Genomic DNA, 16,549 nt, shown 5'->3' with positions numbered 1-16,549 from the left:
TCCCGATAAGGAAAAATGATAGGAAAGAGAGGGCATTATATTCCGCAAAAATACTTACGGACGCATGTTTTATTGACTGAAAAGAGATCTCCATCCTTGGCTCCAGTTTCAGAAGGGGGAACGAAGTAGCTGCTAGTGCCGTTATCATTGTACAAATTGTAGCCAACGTTGCAAAGACAACTGTAGCTTCCGGGTTTATTCACGCATCGCTGATCGCAACCTCCGTTGTTGACCAAACACTCGTTCACGTCTTGGAATTAATGAGAGAAAAAATCATAAGGTGGAAGATGAAGCGTGCTGACGCAAAAAAAAATAAGCTCGTCGCGGTGACGCAGTAGTATAAACATGTAACGAGGGGCTGGTTTTGGACATATACAAAAGGATCTACAAGACAGCAGAGAGTGTAAAGATTATGAGAGGCGTCTCTTCCTATTCCCGTAACGTTAAAATTTCGTACAAGATTTTGAGTGCACGCGCCCATAGGAGAGGTTACGATACTATCCGACACACGATGTCGCTACTGGAAAATTTTTAAATTTTGTAAACATCCGGAAAGTATTTTTCATCAGTCATGGCTGTTAAACATAGTTTAATTATGCTAATTTAAAATTAATAAAATTCAATTCCATGAAAAATAAAGAAACGTAAGTACAAGAAAGCGGACTATTTATAATATTTTGATACTAAAAGAATTAATTTGTTTGATTAACCAAGGAAATTCATTGGAAATTTTATGAAATGGCCGAGGCTTAACGAGAACAGAGCGGTATAATTTAAAAAATACGAGGAAACATTGAAGTTGGTAAAATGTGATTAATATTGTATTTTTAACAGTTTCCTATCTAATCTTTTCTGGGTTTTCATGTATTCATGGTTGAGATCTTGTTTTTTAACGGAACTATGTATGCAGAATTCTATGAAAAAAGATATCATGTTTTGGTAAGCAGTTGCACATGGAGAATCTTCATTAGCTTTAAAATATTTCTTGTCAATTCTTTGAATGATGAATCTCTCCAAACGTCCTTTAATATTTGTCATGTGCGATAAAAGCTTAAAACTGGTGTCAAATACTTCATTTGTCTCCGTTACAAATTTGAAGAAACTATCAGTTGGTACGATGAGGCTGCTGAACAGCTGATAGAAGAATTCTTTGCTGGTTTGAAAGCTTAAAAGTAAAAGAGCAGATTTGTTGGGTCAACAATTGGATTGTATTTTTTGAGTTGACTTATGCAAGAAGAGCATTGAAGGTTTGAGTAGCAGCGGTGAATTAGATATTCTGAAATGTAACTAAGAACATTTTGTTTTAGCAGGTTTGGACTTTCAATAGATTTACAAAATTCTAAGTCTTCATCGGAACATTGCCCCTGGCTTTGCGAGACTACAAGATTTTCAAAATTGGAGAAATCTTCATCCGGTCCTGGAGTTGCAGTTTTAAAAGTGTCAATGTTTAAAATGAACTCATCCAAATCATCAATGCAATTAGAATCCGGTGGTTTCAAGAGATTATTACAGAGGCAGCCCTGTATGCAGCTCGAAATTGTTGTCTATTGGGATGATCACGGTTGCCTCCTTTCTGTCTTTAGATCCAAGAAAATTATCTACAAAATCTTGGCTAATCCTGTCCGTTAATAAAATCTTAAAACCAAAATTATCATTTAGATCTTCCCAGAGGAGTAGCAAGGCTTGAATTGAAATTACCATTTTCTGAAATTTCCAATGGTGTAGAGTCATTAAGACTGAAAATTGTTGGCACAGCGGATGGTGTGAGCCTATTTTTAGTTCTAATATTCATGAAACTGGCATCAATGAAATGATTCGCGCAAATTCTATGGTTAACGTGTAAATATTCCGTAGTTTTATTTGTAAGTCCATCATTATTTACAATTTTCAGCCACAAAATAGAACTAAAATTTATATTAAGTTAATATGCCAATAAGCCTATCTAATGAAAATGCGAATTTACCAGTCTTTTTCCTTTGGAAACTTAAAAAAAGATAAACAAGGATTTCTTGTTTTCGATATTTTACAATTTAAAACGGAACAATATACCCCAGACATACTAAATTATCTAAAAACCTTGTAAAACTAGCATTAAAAATCTGGAAAGTTTTTGCGTCTCTTTTAAACCTAACATCGAAACGCACGCGTTGTGAGAACGGCGCCACTGGTGGCGCCATCGCTCTTACGGTAGTAGTGGACATTTTTGGGAAAAAAAAAGTTAGTACGCTTTTTTGAAAGAGAGACGCCTCTCATAATCTTTACACTCTCTGAAGACAGCTTACAAAACAGCTATGCCGTAACTTTCCCCGTACTAAAATTATCTTCCCCTCAACATAATCCTTCACGAAGTCGATTATCCTGAATTGGGTACAATATTCGGCTAGTTTTCCGTTCGGTATTCGTCGGTCAAATTTTTTTAGACGTCTGACGTATGAAATTGTATCCAAATATTTAAATGCAATATTTTTTCCAAAGGTGGTACAAGTAGTTGAGGGTTACGTTGAGAAGCCGCGTTTTGGAGAGGACAGCTGTCCTGGAGAATCCTATTTCTCACTCGCTAGCTTTCGTGATTGTGATGTAGTGGTTTTCTAAGACTAGTGTGAACTACTTTGAATAAACTATCATCGATTTCGCTTCCAATAGTAAAGGCGGATGCACACATAGCCTTCGCGCGCGAAATTTCGCTGGCAAATCGCGTCGCGTCGCGTAACTTAAATAGAATGGAAGTCATGGCGCATGGGCGCGTGCGCGAAAATTCGCAGGCGAAATCGCTTGGGCCTTTAGTTTTACACCGCCAAATGCAATATGACATTAATTTCACGTCACAGATCAAGAGGCAAAACGCTACACGATCCTACGAAATAATCACGTGACTTCCACCGACGTCTTAATCAGTGGTGTAGTCCTAAAATAAAAAGAACCGGGGCGCTAGCTGGGTACAGCCAACTTCGATTGCACGCGAAATCGAAGTTGACTGTACCGGCCCCTATAAATGTACGTCCAACTTCGATTTTTATCGTGATCGAAGCTGGCTGTACCTAGGTAACGATTTGAAATTGTCATGGTATCTTTCTGCGGGCCAAATTTATCATAAATTCACACACCCTATATTCCAGAAAAATTATATACGAAATAGAAGCAAGGCGTGCCCTGGCAGGTTGAAAAAAAGAGGCAGGGCCCGCCCTGGCAAAATGGAAAAACCAAGGCGGGGCGGGGCCCTGCCTTTGAAAAAAGCACGGGGGCGACGCCCTGCCCCGACTACACCACTCTTAATGTCATAGCCGCTCTATACGCGCTACTATGGCAACAAACAGAAGCCACACCCACGACCAAGCTACGAATATATTTTTTAATTTTTGAAAGTAGTTGGTCTGTTTAGGTTACCAATTGGGAAAATGATACTTACCAACGCAATCTTGTCTAGTGCAACCCATCAGCTCAGTTCGCATACAAGGAGCAACAACGTAATCCATGATCACAAGACGGACATATCGAGCTTCCAAAGATGTAGGCAGGTTAACAACGGATAAACCAGATCCGCCATTGGGTACCAATCTGAACTCAACTCCCTATACGAGAGTGGATAAAATAACCGTGGATATTTGAGACGCGTTTCAGGTTTCACTTTAGAAATAAATTTGACACCCAATGCCAACGAACAGACTATAAAAGTATTATATTCCCCTTCACTAATGCCAGTTATTATTAATCATTGAAGAAGGGAGGTCTACCAATATAATTAAATACAAGGTGGCACAGGTCAAAATAGTAGTTTCATCGCCGATACTCTCCCATTGGATGGGAGAACATGGACTCCACCGCTATATTCGACAAGCCCAGATAAACCAAATGCCCAATATTATGAGCCCATAAAATCCCAAAGGCCAGGGGTTTAAAAATACGAAAATATCAAGTTACCCGTCCATTGGAATCCACGTAGTCTCTGAAGATATCGGTTAGGTCGTCCGTAAACTGCAGCCTAACAGCGACGGGGAAGGCTTGAGAACCATCTCCGCGAACAACGGGTTGGGTTCTGAATCCGCGAATCACCATCGGAGCTCTCAGATCAATTTGCACCCAGTTTTCACCAGGGCGAGGAATGTTCCCGCACCATCCTCCTACACCGTCTAACCTCACCGCCTACACGAGTAAAGGAAGTACTTGAAATAAATTTACTGCCTGAAGTAGCGGTATTTCACAGGGATAAACCTACATTTTTATTATAACTTGTTTCAGTTCCGGAAACGCGAATGCTAGTGTCTGGTATGGCACCAGTACTGAGGCCGAGATCGCCGACTGGCCTGCAATCCAAATTTGGTTCGAAGCCCGGTTTGCACTTGCAAAAGAACGCTCCTGCTGTATTGGTGCATACAGTAGACGCCGTATCACAGGATGACGATGAACATTCATCCATGTCTGAACCAATGGGTGTTAATTAGCGAATGCCACCATCACGCGGGAACTATACGTATACACTTTGAATGTCTAGTGACACTGATGATACTCTCAGAAACGGGCGTGGTGTACAGCCGAGATTTTCACTCGCGCCGTGTTATCGGATTCGTCATTAAGCCTCGTCTCGAATAGAACTTTATTTGCTCTTTCTAAATACAATATTTTATGCTGATATAGACTAGTTTCGCGAAGAAGTGATTTTTTTGAGTAAGTGACTTCCATTTCGTTTACGGCAATGGTTTCTTAGCAACGGCGGTCAGACATGAATTTGACAATACGCGTTACGTATTTCACTCGACGAGACTTAAGCCACGGCTGTTTCTCCAGGCGAATTCACGGCACGATAGCAATGAAGCCTTAGACATTCCCAGTGTATACATATACAATTTCCGTTTAGCACTTTACGCGCTTAGATCGAAGTGTAAATACGTGGTCGCCTCACCTTTACACGTAGGAAGGTCAACGAAGGTTTGATTCGCGCCGCATACGACGATAGAACTTCCGACGAGTTTGTACCCACGATGACACTGTACCTTGGCTTCTTCACCGAAGAAGTAAAGTCTCTGGTTATCCACCATGAAACCATTCTTAATTTCTGGGAGAATTGAGCATTGAGCACCTATAAAAACCAAGTTCAAACGTTACGAACGTTCACGGTGTCTATTGGAACGCGTTCTTTAGTGAAGAGCCCCAATAATTTTTGGGATTGCTTCCGCACAAACTACTAACAACGAGACGACCCGAGGTGATTTTCACCGATTTGGTTTAACTTAAAATTTCCCAAAAGGAAAAGTTTCGATGGCTAGGGGGCTAGCCCCATTAAGACTTAAATTAGTGGAAACTTAGGTTTACTAAATCACTACCAGTTTGATAATCCTAGTCTGAAAAGGGTACTTAGCTTTTAATTATTTTGGTTTTTCCCATATAAATAATAGTCCAGAAAAATTGGGCCCTAGCTACGAACATTTACTACTTCATACCGATAGAGGGAGGTTTAAAATTGCCTATAGATTTTTCCTAAATGACTACCGTATCGACTACATAGGTGAAGATAATACATTCCCGAAAAGTTCAAGAAAGAGGGTACGTGAAAAGAATATTAGTTCCTTTTCAAGACGTTATATCGCGACAGAGAGCCAATAACTGGATTGCGATTTTTGAAAACTGCGTTGCGTATGGTCGTGAAACAACCACGATATATCCCAACAAAAAGTAAAAGAAAAGCATTACTCACGTTCGCATCTCGGAGGTGGAGCTGACCATTGTCCATCACTCATACAGACGATGACGGGAATTCCGGTTCGGAAATAACCCTCGTTACATTCGAAACGAACCACAGTTCCGTAACTTCTGCCGCCACCATTCAACACCGCCATGGTGCTGTGCGGCGCCTCGGGAAGCGGAGGACACGACGAAGCCAGACAGACTGGCAACCTTTCCCAGCGGCCTTCTTCGGTACATCGAATCGCCTCTGTGGGAAATCCGCTGGAAAACCCAAAACCGGCGTAACACTGATAGGTAGCTTGACCACGGTATGTCACGTTGGTCGATGCGACGGCGAAACCATTGTCAATTTGGGGTACTGGTCCGCAGTAACGCTCCTGACAGCTGGGGATGTTGGAGACACTCCACTGTCCACCCCGCATGCATTCCGCCACTATCTTGGTATCACCGCTTCCAAATTCTTGACCAGTGGGACAACTGTACGTCACCGTGGCGCCGAAGGTGGTGTCGCGACTGGAAGCCACAGCGCCTTCGCCGACTGACAACTGAGGACAATCTATTTCAGAAAAACACAGCCGAAATTGTTATGTTCAACTTATTACTGATAGCCAAAATCTATAACCAAGTTCCAACTTTTATTGAAATTTAATTTAACTTTTAAATTAATCATAAATAAAATAGTTGGAACATCCAATTATTTCATCAAGAAAAATTTTAAGACAAGGATCCGACAGAAGGAGATACGTTTTAATTTAAATTGCTATTTTTATTGTGACCTATGTAGTACCATAAGTCTATAATTATGTACTTCCGTGTGTTAATTTGTTTTTTACTTAACCTATTGGTTAATCCGTATGACGTTAATGCTACGTCACACCATACACAGCTATCAGTATCAGGAATCCATACCTCTACTTGGAATGCTTATTGCGGCAAATTTTCGTCTGGATGTGGCTGACGGTTTTTTGAAGTCACTATGTTAACTTAACAAACAACTAACAAAGGAGACTACCCGAGGTGGTTTTCACCAATTGTTGAAACTCGTTATACTATTTTTTAGTTTTTGGTGGTGTTTTATGATATTTCTTCATAGTTTTTTCGGAATTTTAGGATATTGAAATCATATTTTATGGCTTTTATAACCGGGGTGTCGTGCGATTCCTCGCTGCCAACTAAAACTGACTTTATTAAAATTGATATTAACTGACTTTAATTTGAAATGAATTTCGATTAGCCTTAAAAAATTGATTTTTGGTTTTGGTTTTTCTTCAATATTTCCGGAACCACTTGTCCGATTTTGAAACCAAAACCGCTTATGGAAAGGGAACAATTCCGCGCGTCGATTGGTGTTAGTCACGTGCCTGAATTTCTCGAATTTATATTGGTTGAAAAGGCGATGTTTTAGTTTTTTAAGCCTTGGTAAAATATTTCTTCACATTTAAAAAAAATGAAAACAGCCAATTTATTATCCGTTTTTTAACCTTTCCAAAAAGGTATCATTCGACTTTCTACTATACGCAGTCATAAAAATATTTGAAAAACAAAGTGTCCAGAAACTTTTGTCCGGGACTGTACCCTGTGAAACTGAGAAAATCCCATGCTTTTTTTAAAAGGAGATTTTGTTGTTTTGAGAGGTCAAAAACATTTTCGGTTGCCATGGGAAAACTAAGCTCATTACAACTTTTCCCTTTAGGAATTTTCATACTACCATAAGGTCTACATCAGTAGCGGCGCTAAGGGTGGGCTGAAGTGGGCTTTAGCCCCCCTGCAATTCTGAGAGGGGCCACATATTTATATTAAAAGGGCCACATATTTGAATGTATGAATTTTCTTTATCTCTAGAAATTGGTTTTATTGCCAAAAAAAATTTTCTGGAAAAAAATTTCAAAATCAATTGAGTTTTTACTCAATAAGATAGTAGACCATAAACAGATAGATTCGGGAGGAAGGGAACGGAAATTGGGAGAAAGTTGAATGGACAATAGAAAGAAAAGGAAGGGAATTTAGGGAAATACCCCGGGCATGCACATGTCTCCTCCAGGTCGGATACAAGGTCATAGGGGGTCCAGTAAACACCAAGAAAACGACCTTGCTCTTCTCGCTTCCTGGAGAATTTATAAGGGGTCACTAAATTTGTAAAATGGAGTGTAGTTACACCCCATGGTTGTAAGGGCCACAAAATTCTTAGGGGCCATAAAATAATTAGCTCACCTGTGAAAAAACCTTAGCGCCGCTACTGGTCTACATAACCCCCGAGTTTCAACAAAATCGGTGATAACCACCTCGGGTAGTCTCCTTTGTAAGTGAGAGGGGAGCGCGCGCAAAGGTTATTTTTTTATCGTAGGCGGGGCCAAAGCCGTCAGAGTGATCTTACCATACGCGATACGCCAGGATAAGCATTCCAAGTAGAGGTATGGATTCGTCAGTATTTATTTAGACTAGCTAGCGCACTTATGGAATTTAAGTATACATTTATGACGATACGTATAAAAAGGAAGACCAAGTTAATATCATTGAAAGGACTAGAAATAATAAATGATCCATTATTTATTGGAGGTTAAATAAATATGAAATTTACCGGCGCTAAACGTGGCCTGCCAACCGAGGGCTGTGTTCAGAGGGTTGGCGCTAAATTGGACGTACATCTCTCCGCTGCTCGCTGTTAGCGTGATGCTGGGTTTGGACGAGCCGGAAAACCCAATGCCGGGATGTAATCGCACGCCAGATGGACTATTCCCATCGTAGACCTGTGCAAAATAAAAACCACTCGCGTCTTAATGGAGTTTAAACAGACTCACGAGGAAAAAGATTCGTACCACCATTAACAGCAAACCTAGCCACGATGCAAAATTCATGGAAACCGCTATATTACTGATTTAAAGGAATTACAACAATTTCCTCGTGCTCTGTTATTTTTAGTTGTCATTTCTTTAAATCGGTATATTTTGCGCAAGTAGCTAGTTTTAACCCCTATATTAACAAAAGTACTGACTAAATTGAAATAAATTAAAGGGGAACGGTCAAGCTTTAACCAGTTTGATAGCCCTATAGCCCATTAAAAACTAAAATTTATGGCGAAAACCGCATCAAAAAATATTGATGGTTAAATTTTAATAAAATAAAGAAATTTCGGGAAATCGAAAAGCGCGAGTCCGCCACGACACCTGGTGAGAAGTCGGTGAGACAGAAAAACAACGTAAAAGCGCGCGCTGCTGAAGACGCGAAAAATTTGTTTTGCACGCGCGGCGCGTTCCAGTTTTAAGAGACTTAAGCCTAAATTGCGCGATTTTAAAAGTTAGAATAGTTCGCAAATCGCTCATACGGGGTTAGGGGCGCTGGCGGCAGCCCCTAAGATGGCGGCGAAAATTCAAACCCAAACACCTGGCGTTATTTTTAGTTTCAACTTTTTGGGCCAAAAGCTATTTTTTCAAGACAAAAAAAGGTACTTGTTAGTATATTGAACGTCTTGTTAATATTTTGATACGGAAATAAGGCCATATTTGGAAAAGCTTGGCCGTTCCCCTTTAAATTAATAAGATTGTGAAGATTAAAACTACTTCCGTTAAAACTTAAAATTGTCGCATCCGTGGAAATACCACGTCATCAGGTAACTAATATACAACGTTCATAAATTTTTACAGAATAAAATTGAAATATTTTAATTAAAGCAGATTTAATGGAGTTTATCTAAATTTAATAGTTGTTTTGTGGTATCGTGTTACCGTGGCTTTAAACCGACTTAACTTCAAAAACAGTTGCATGTACTGGTTTTTCGAAGATATTTAGGGACTCAAGAGCGTTCTTACATAAATTTCCCCGGCTTTACGATAGATTAAATAACTTCCTTCATCGTAAGTTTACCTCGTAAACAAACTCTACAGAACGGTAGTTTAGTAATAAAATGGAAAGGAAGAATAGGCAAATAATTGTCTAAGCTCTTTTGGAAAGCAGGTTTCTTAGAGTCTTTGTACCCCGAGGACGCGTTGAATAATCATTCACCAAATAAAAACAACATGTCACTGACATTTAAGTACACATAATCCCTCGGTGTATTAACTATATTTAAATTTGAACAAATTTCCAATCATCTTGTACATTAATTTAAAAACCCAAGAGGATTTTCATTTACCTGGTTTTGGAATTAAGGTAGAGAAACGCGAACACAAATTTAAATTTATTTTTAGGCAAGCTAAATTGTTCAAATAAGGTAGCAAAACGCGAACGAGTTCGTATCAATTTGCACGAAATTCAAATATGACAATATTGCGCGTACGCGGGTTGTGGGGTCCCGCGAATGGGCCATAATTAATAATAATATTCAGGTTAATTTTAGCCTATGTTTTCTTGCCACGCTATCGGATTTCTGCCCCACTCCTTTAATTGCATTATGGGATAAAGGATAAATATTACACGAGCAGGGTTGCCGATATTTTTTTTCTATTCAAATTCCCTCTCCTTTCAGTACAAAGGTTATTGCAACAAAAAATATTAGCAAAACTTTCAAGGAACTAAATATCAGAATTTGTCATAGATCTAGAGTAAAATTTCTTAAAAATTAACTTTAAAAAAATGTCAAGATTAAATTTAAATCTGCCCTGACTTTGTACAAATTCCTAAAATTCCCATAATTTCCCCGAACGATATCTATTTTTTAAAATTCCCCGACTTTACCCTAACGTGTGGCAACCGTGACGAGGTGGTTTTTCTTCCAGGAATCAAAATGCTAGCCACATTTTGTTTACCTTAATACATTATCGCTTCCACTTTTAACAAAAGCCCAGCGGAAAGTCCACATTACCTGTACAAAATCGTCTTTGGCCACGTCAAAGTCTTCGAACTTGAGGGAGAGAGTGCCACCCCCGGGGCGTTGGATGCGGTAAGTGCAGTCATGGTTGGACGGGTAGTTAGCGACGCCGAACGCGGGAGAAGAAATGTTACCTGATGCCCCGGTAATCTGAACTTCGCAACCTTCAAAGAAAAACAGAAATATTTACTCATTTCTCCATAACAATGGTTAAAAATAAGCATCTATGACAAAAGAACCTTTTATACACGTATCTCCTCGTGTAAAAGGATCTAATGGATTGGAAGAGGTATACGCTTCTAAAAGAAAATATAATGGAGGTACCATTTTGGAAAGGCGATTTTGCAATGCCACAACCAAAACGTTTACCAAGGTAATAACCCCCTACAAATGATTTGGTAGGTTCGTCACTTAAAATTAAAGACGAGGCCAAAATTAAACATACAATAAAAATTAGTTCTGTCAAGTTTTTAATCTTAAGATTAAATGAATATTGCTTTTAACGAGTTCTACTTTAACTTTACTCATTTTGGTGTTAATTATTTAAATGCATCAAAACAGGAAAACAACTAGATGTCATTAAAAAGGTTGAGATGATTGAAATCCGCTGTCAAAACCAAAGGGTATTCAAAAAGCAGGAAATGTTTGAGGTACGCATTTGGTTTACGTAAATTACTTCGTTTTTAATTGATCTCTTTATATCTTCAGTATTTTAATAAAAACCGGGTTTAATTCTTAATTTATATTTTAAGATTTAACAAGACGAGATAATTAAAATAAACCAACGTCTTATAGTCAGCTATTTTTTTCACAAAAATAACTAATTTGGGTAATTGACATCTTTACAAAGGCGTGGCGCTGCAGGCAATCCAGTCATAGAAAATATAGAAGATTAGCAACTCTGCCGATTGAACGTCTTGCGGTAGCTTAGGCCTATTAACTTTCGGAAGGAATCAATACCTCTACTTGGAATTCTTATCGCGGCAGATTTTCGTCTCTATGTCGCCGACGGTTTTTTTGACGTCACTACGTTAACTTAACAAACAACTACGTGAGAGGGGAGCGCGCAAAGGGGATTTTTTTATCACGTAGGCGGGGTCAGAGTGATTTTACCATACGCGAATACGCGATACGGCAGGATTAGAATTCCAAGTAGAGGTATGGATTCCTGCTTTCGGTAATGTTATGATTTAATAGTTGTCTATGGATATAAATTAACCGGTAGTTTCTATTCCGGGTGTATATTTTTTATGCCCCAATCTACCGCAAACTTCCCCGAGAGAGCTTTCAGATTGTCTTTCATCAAAGACTATGAACACCTTTCACTGTCTTTGCTTTCATCTACGGTCGCGGTTACGTTCCAAAGGGAAATACAGGTTCGCCTTATGCTCCTGGCACCTCCTATTGTCAAGCTTTTATAACGGGAAACCTTTTTGGGCCAGAATAAAAATCGGTTTGTTTGGAGAAAATATTTGACGTATAGTAAATGTACTTTCACGGTGAGTTTTAATTTGTTTTTACATGGAGCAAAAATCTAAGGGGAATCACTGCTCCCGATAGTTAGACAAGGCCTGGGCTAAATCGGAAGGCTTACTGAGGTACGGCAGCCGCTTTGAAGCGCCACAAGAATTCTGTTCAAATATCATTAGAGGCTTAGTCGGGGCTTAGGGGAAAGTGCGTATACATTTTTTAAGTACAGAAATGAAATTGATTCCAGTGAATTTGATTAAAAAACCTAAGCCATATGCGGCTTACAGATTATTTTTACTTAACACGATGATTAATTACCATTAATTATACTTTTGAAAAAATAATTCTTTTAAAAATTTCAATCCTCATCATTTAACCTAGGAGCACCCTACACAAGGAGAACGCAACCCGTCAAAAGTCGTGCATTTTCTGGCGTACAGTTTTCATTGGTGCAGCTTCTCAAAATTATCCGCGATTTTGCTATCGCCAGTATTAACCTATTGTTATTCAATCAAAAAGACTGCAAAAAAAAATTGGTATCTTTTGGTTTTAGGGGAAAACCAATCCAAGTATGCTTACCGGCTCTGAATCTAAGTGCAAATCCTTTCCGACTGTCTCCGTAGCTCGTATGCAAGTAAATGTACATTTGATTTCCGGTGGAAATGATGAAATTCGTGTTGTTGCGTGTGGTTCCTGTCAATTTGGAGAGCAGAGGACTGTTCGGCTTCACTCCATCCCGGACCAATATGAAATCCTTCGATGGTTCCATGTCAATTTCGACAACCTAACCAAAGACGAATCAGAATTTATTCGACCTCAAATATATACCAAGAATAATAACACGAAAACAGGAAAAAGATTTATATTAAAATTTAAAGTTATTAGCCTTTTAAGTTTACATATAGCGACGTAGCGGCCAGCGCCCGAAGCTTTTATGTTTAATTTTCGTCTGCTAAGCAAAGGCTGTGTTTTATAGTAATTGGAAACTTTAGTGTTCTGGAACAAATGGTGGGGTGGCGAAGTGGTTAGCACTTTCGCCTCGCCGGGTTCGATCCCAACTTGTGGCACTGGGTGAAAACTCAATACCACTCCTACATTGAGTTTCCAAGTTCTCTCTCCACTAGTTTAAGCGGGTTTCCCTTTTCCATAAAAACTTGTTAAGGTTAACGGTAATAATAATTATAAGGAGCTGTTAGCTCGCGTGGCATGAAGGTCTTGCCACCGCCCTCCTACGCATTGTAACCCGGCCACCTGATTTAATGGCTTTAAAAGTTGCTCGATGTCTTGGGCCTAAGGTAATGCCTTGGGTAATAGCCTAGCTTATTATCACCTTTTACCTTTTACGGTAAATTTAACTATTCGCTTGTTTTGGTGGATAGAATAACTCTGCACTGTGAATTATTTAAAAGGAGTTGTGAAATGCTGTTGTTTTTCTTAAGGCGGTACAGACAGTTCCGAAATAGTATTAAACGAGTGTAAATAGTGTGATAAAAATATTAATTAACGTAATGACATCCTAGGTTGTCACTAACGACCCATCACGGAACCGATCATTTGAAAACTTTTTTTACGCGATGCCTCCGATATTCAAAATTATTTTCTTTAATTAATATACGAATATATTCCACGCTTGCTGATTAACTAATTATTAGTTTTAAATTCCCATAGATCCGTGTTATACAATTTAACCTTGAATATATCAGAGCACAGATGGATATTTAAAATTTCAAAGGAACTGTCTTATGTTCAAAATTTTATTCCAATCGGTTAAAATTTAAATTGGAGTCTACGATTAAATTCGCTTGAAAACTGTAGTGGCAACGTCGAATTAAAAGTTTCCAAACAATTATTAACAAAATTAAACCTAAATCGACAACGTTATTTCATTAATAATTAGACCAAACACGGATGATTCCTTAAGTAAATATTTTTGTTTGAGAGTTTCAATTAGTAATACCATAAGTAACAATACCAATAAATATGACACTTCCTATAGTTTTTATGCTAATTTACTGACCGAACCTTTTCTTCAACACTGTCAATCTCGCCGAGCTCCTACTTTGAATTGCAACCTAACGTAGTAGCGTGTTGGTATTAATATATTTAATTATTTATATATTTCGCCTTAGGAATAATTAGACACTAGGTTGCTCTGTGCTGAGAATAAAACCTAGATTTCGCAATAGCTCTGAAAATCTTTTCGGTGATAAATTTTCCCAATTGACATACTTATTGTAATTATGTTACTTATGGTATTTAAATGAACAGTAAATATGTGGTCAGCACACTTTATAGACTTTTTTTGGAATTTTGCTGGGCGCGTCCATGTTGAGTTTACCCCCCTTAAAGGCCTAGGTTCACCCCTCTTTGCTAAAAAAGGGTTCAAACATCCTTTTTACTTCCCCTCGAAACCCCACCGTGGTAGCGACGGGTCAGCTGACTCAGCTCGCTCTCCCGACCTCTTCATGTGGAAGGATTAAGTCCGACATTGTTAGCGCTGTCAAAATTGTCAGCAGTTACAATGCCCTTGAGAACCGCGAAGTCCGAATTACGAGGTGACCGTCGCTATCAATACGGGGATAGCGAAGGGAAAATCAAAAAGATGTTTGAACCCTTTTTCGACACTGGGGGATGAAATTATCTGAAACTAGGCCTTTAACCCCCATTCTCCATATCCTCTACCTTTGCTAGCGTAATCTTTCCTCTTTTCCGCTGGTAAGGAAAGGGGGGAGACTTCCTTCCCATATAGACGGATCATATCATTAACAGGTTTGGACATAAGGCTTGAAAAGGAGCCACGGCTCGAAAGCTCGCCGTGATTGTAAATATTACAAATAAACCTTTTTAATCAGTCATGAAGTATCGTGTCTCTTTTATACAATTTTACTAAATACTAATTTCACCATGACTTTTAAATCCTTCATAATCAAAGATTATAAAGCACTAGTCACGGCATTTGAATATCAGACTACTAAAAAAATGCTCTAACTACTAAAATTTATCGAAATCTGGGGGTTCACTAGTCAATTTGACTAGTGAAAAATTTACCTAAATATTCATAAATAATGGCGAAAGTGGTGTATCGTATTCATCATTCATCAATCACATTTTATTTAAAAAACGCAACACACTCATACAAGTTCTGATTCAGAATCTCGATCTCATTAATGCGTCATTATCCATGAACATATTTTAAACTAGTCAAAGACTCTTAAGTCGTGAAAAAATTGTGGTCGGCCAAAGTCATGTAAGTCAAGTGATAATAAACTGCTATTTTAATTCTGACGGGTAAAGCCAAATTTTGGCTGTCCTGGTTTTTAAACTACCATTTTTACCCCCATTAGTCAGTGACTACTAAAATAAATTACGATAGAAGGCTTACTAGTCAGGCTGACTACTAAAGAATATCCTTATGTCCAGCCCGATCATGAAAACAGAGGCTATATTTGGGGCTACATAATCTCTTAGCTTGAATACATTCTAGTAAATACCAAATTGATTTAATGAAAAATAAAAATGGTTTGCTTAAATATTTAATACAAAATTAACTAATTTAGAAACTCTGTTAAGCTGGAAGTCTTTCCCAGGAAATATTCCCTTATCTGCCACATGAATAAATGGCTTTAAAAGTCGCTTGATGACTTGGGTGGTGCCTTGGGTATTAGCCTAGCTGATTATTATCATTATTATATACTCTTATATAAAGGCTTACGAATTATGTGAATTATAGTTAATTAACCATCTTTTAAATGCGATTATCCACGTTGCGTAAGTCCCGTCTGAAGAATATATTAGACTAATTTAAATATTTACCTCCAAAGTGATAATTTTCCCTTGAGGAGCCGTGATGACGTAAAGGCACTCCAAGCCTCCGGGATAAGATTGCGGATACAGCGGTGACGTCAACAGTTGGGCGGAAGAATGCGCAAATAATTCCCCTCCGCATTTAATGGGTTCTGAAACAAGTATCAAAAGGATGTTAAATTTCTTCAGAGAAAAATAGCATTCTATTATTTGCGTAAAGAGCCGTTTAGAAATTACATAGTTGCCCAAGTTTTTCATATTCAAATACCCTGATTTTTCCAGATTTATCCCATATATTTCCAGACACTTATTTTAAGCTAAATTTGGGAATTTTTAATTTATACAGGGTGGCCACCGTTTTTCAGATTGAAATTCCGATATTCTCAGATTTTCACCCTACATATTTTAATCCAAATTTAGGAATTTTGAAATTATATACGGTTAGCACAGTTTTTCAGATTCAAGTTCCGACTTTTCCAGGTATTATGGGTATTTGGTAAGTCAATTCAGGGTTGCCATATTATGGCAACCCTGAATTGACTTACCAAAGCAGGATTGGAAAGAACCAGCCAAACTGGTTTAAGCCGGTTTTATCCACCGAAAAACCCATGGTTAAATCTACTTTTTTTTATTAAAAACAATATTGAGAAATGAATTAGAAATATTGAAAATATTAAAAATATTTGAAATATAAAATGCAGATTATAATATTCTGGATTATTTATTCCAAAACGAAACTAAAACTTAACCTTCACTTTTTGTGGTCTGCTACGTCGTCTTACGAAATAATGA

The 16,549-nt window shown here is 38.3% G+C and overlaps 1 protein-coding gene and 1 long non-coding RNA gene across 3 annotated transcripts in view; one reads left to right on the top strand and one right to left on the bottom strand.

Annotated features, from left to right (window-relative positions):
• Positions 1–16,549, bottom strand: part of uif (sushi, von Willebrand factor type A, EGF and pentraxin domain-containing protein uif) — a 52,295-nt gene that overhangs the window by 9,744 nt on the left and 26,002 nt on the right. Inside the window, exons 9-18 of the mRNA XM_090158137.1 lie at positions 15,767–15,909; positions 12,533–12,737; positions 10,478–10,647; positions 8,258–8,426; positions 5,690–6,235; positions 4,898–5,074; positions 4,214–4,416; positions 3,919–4,140; positions 3,407–3,569; positions 59–250 (exon numbers count right to left, since the gene is read on the bottom strand). Of these exons, the coding sequence (XP_090014263.1) occupies positions 59–250; positions 3,407–3,569; positions 3,919–4,140; positions 4,214–4,416; positions 4,898–5,074; positions 5,690–6,235; positions 8,258–8,426; positions 10,478–10,647; positions 12,533–12,737; positions 15,767–15,909 (2,190 nt within the window). The remainder of the gene's footprint in view (positions 1–58; positions 251–3,406; positions 3,570–3,918; positions 4,141–4,213; positions 4,417–4,897; positions 5,075–5,689; positions 6,236–8,257; positions 8,427–10,477; positions 10,648–12,532; positions 12,738–15,766; positions 15,910–16,549) is intronic.
• On the top strand, positions 245–1,960 carry LOC149927095 (uncharacterized). Of its 2 annotated transcripts, XR_016473725.1 has the most exons (5): positions 245–644; positions 715–766; positions 835–939; positions 1,100–1,247; positions 1,311–1,955. It is a non-coding gene; the product is annotated as an uncharacterized LOC149927095 (long non-coding RNA). The 2 variants fall into 2 exon arrangements; XR_016473724.1 differs by lacking the exons at positions 245–644; positions 715–766 and having other exon boundaries at positions 901–939; positions 1,051–1,247; positions 1,311–1,960.

Source organism: Leiobunum rupestre, chromosome 9 (assembly GCF_980474605.1).
Source record: "Leiobunum rupestre chromosome 9, qqLeiRupe1.1.hap1, whole genome shotgun sequence".
NCBI lineage: Eukaryota > Metazoa > Arthropoda > Arachnida > Opiliones > Sclerosomatidae > Leiobunum > Leiobunum rupestre.
Note: the sequence above shows the minus strand (reverse complement) of the source record. Positions and strands in the feature narration are given on the sequence as shown.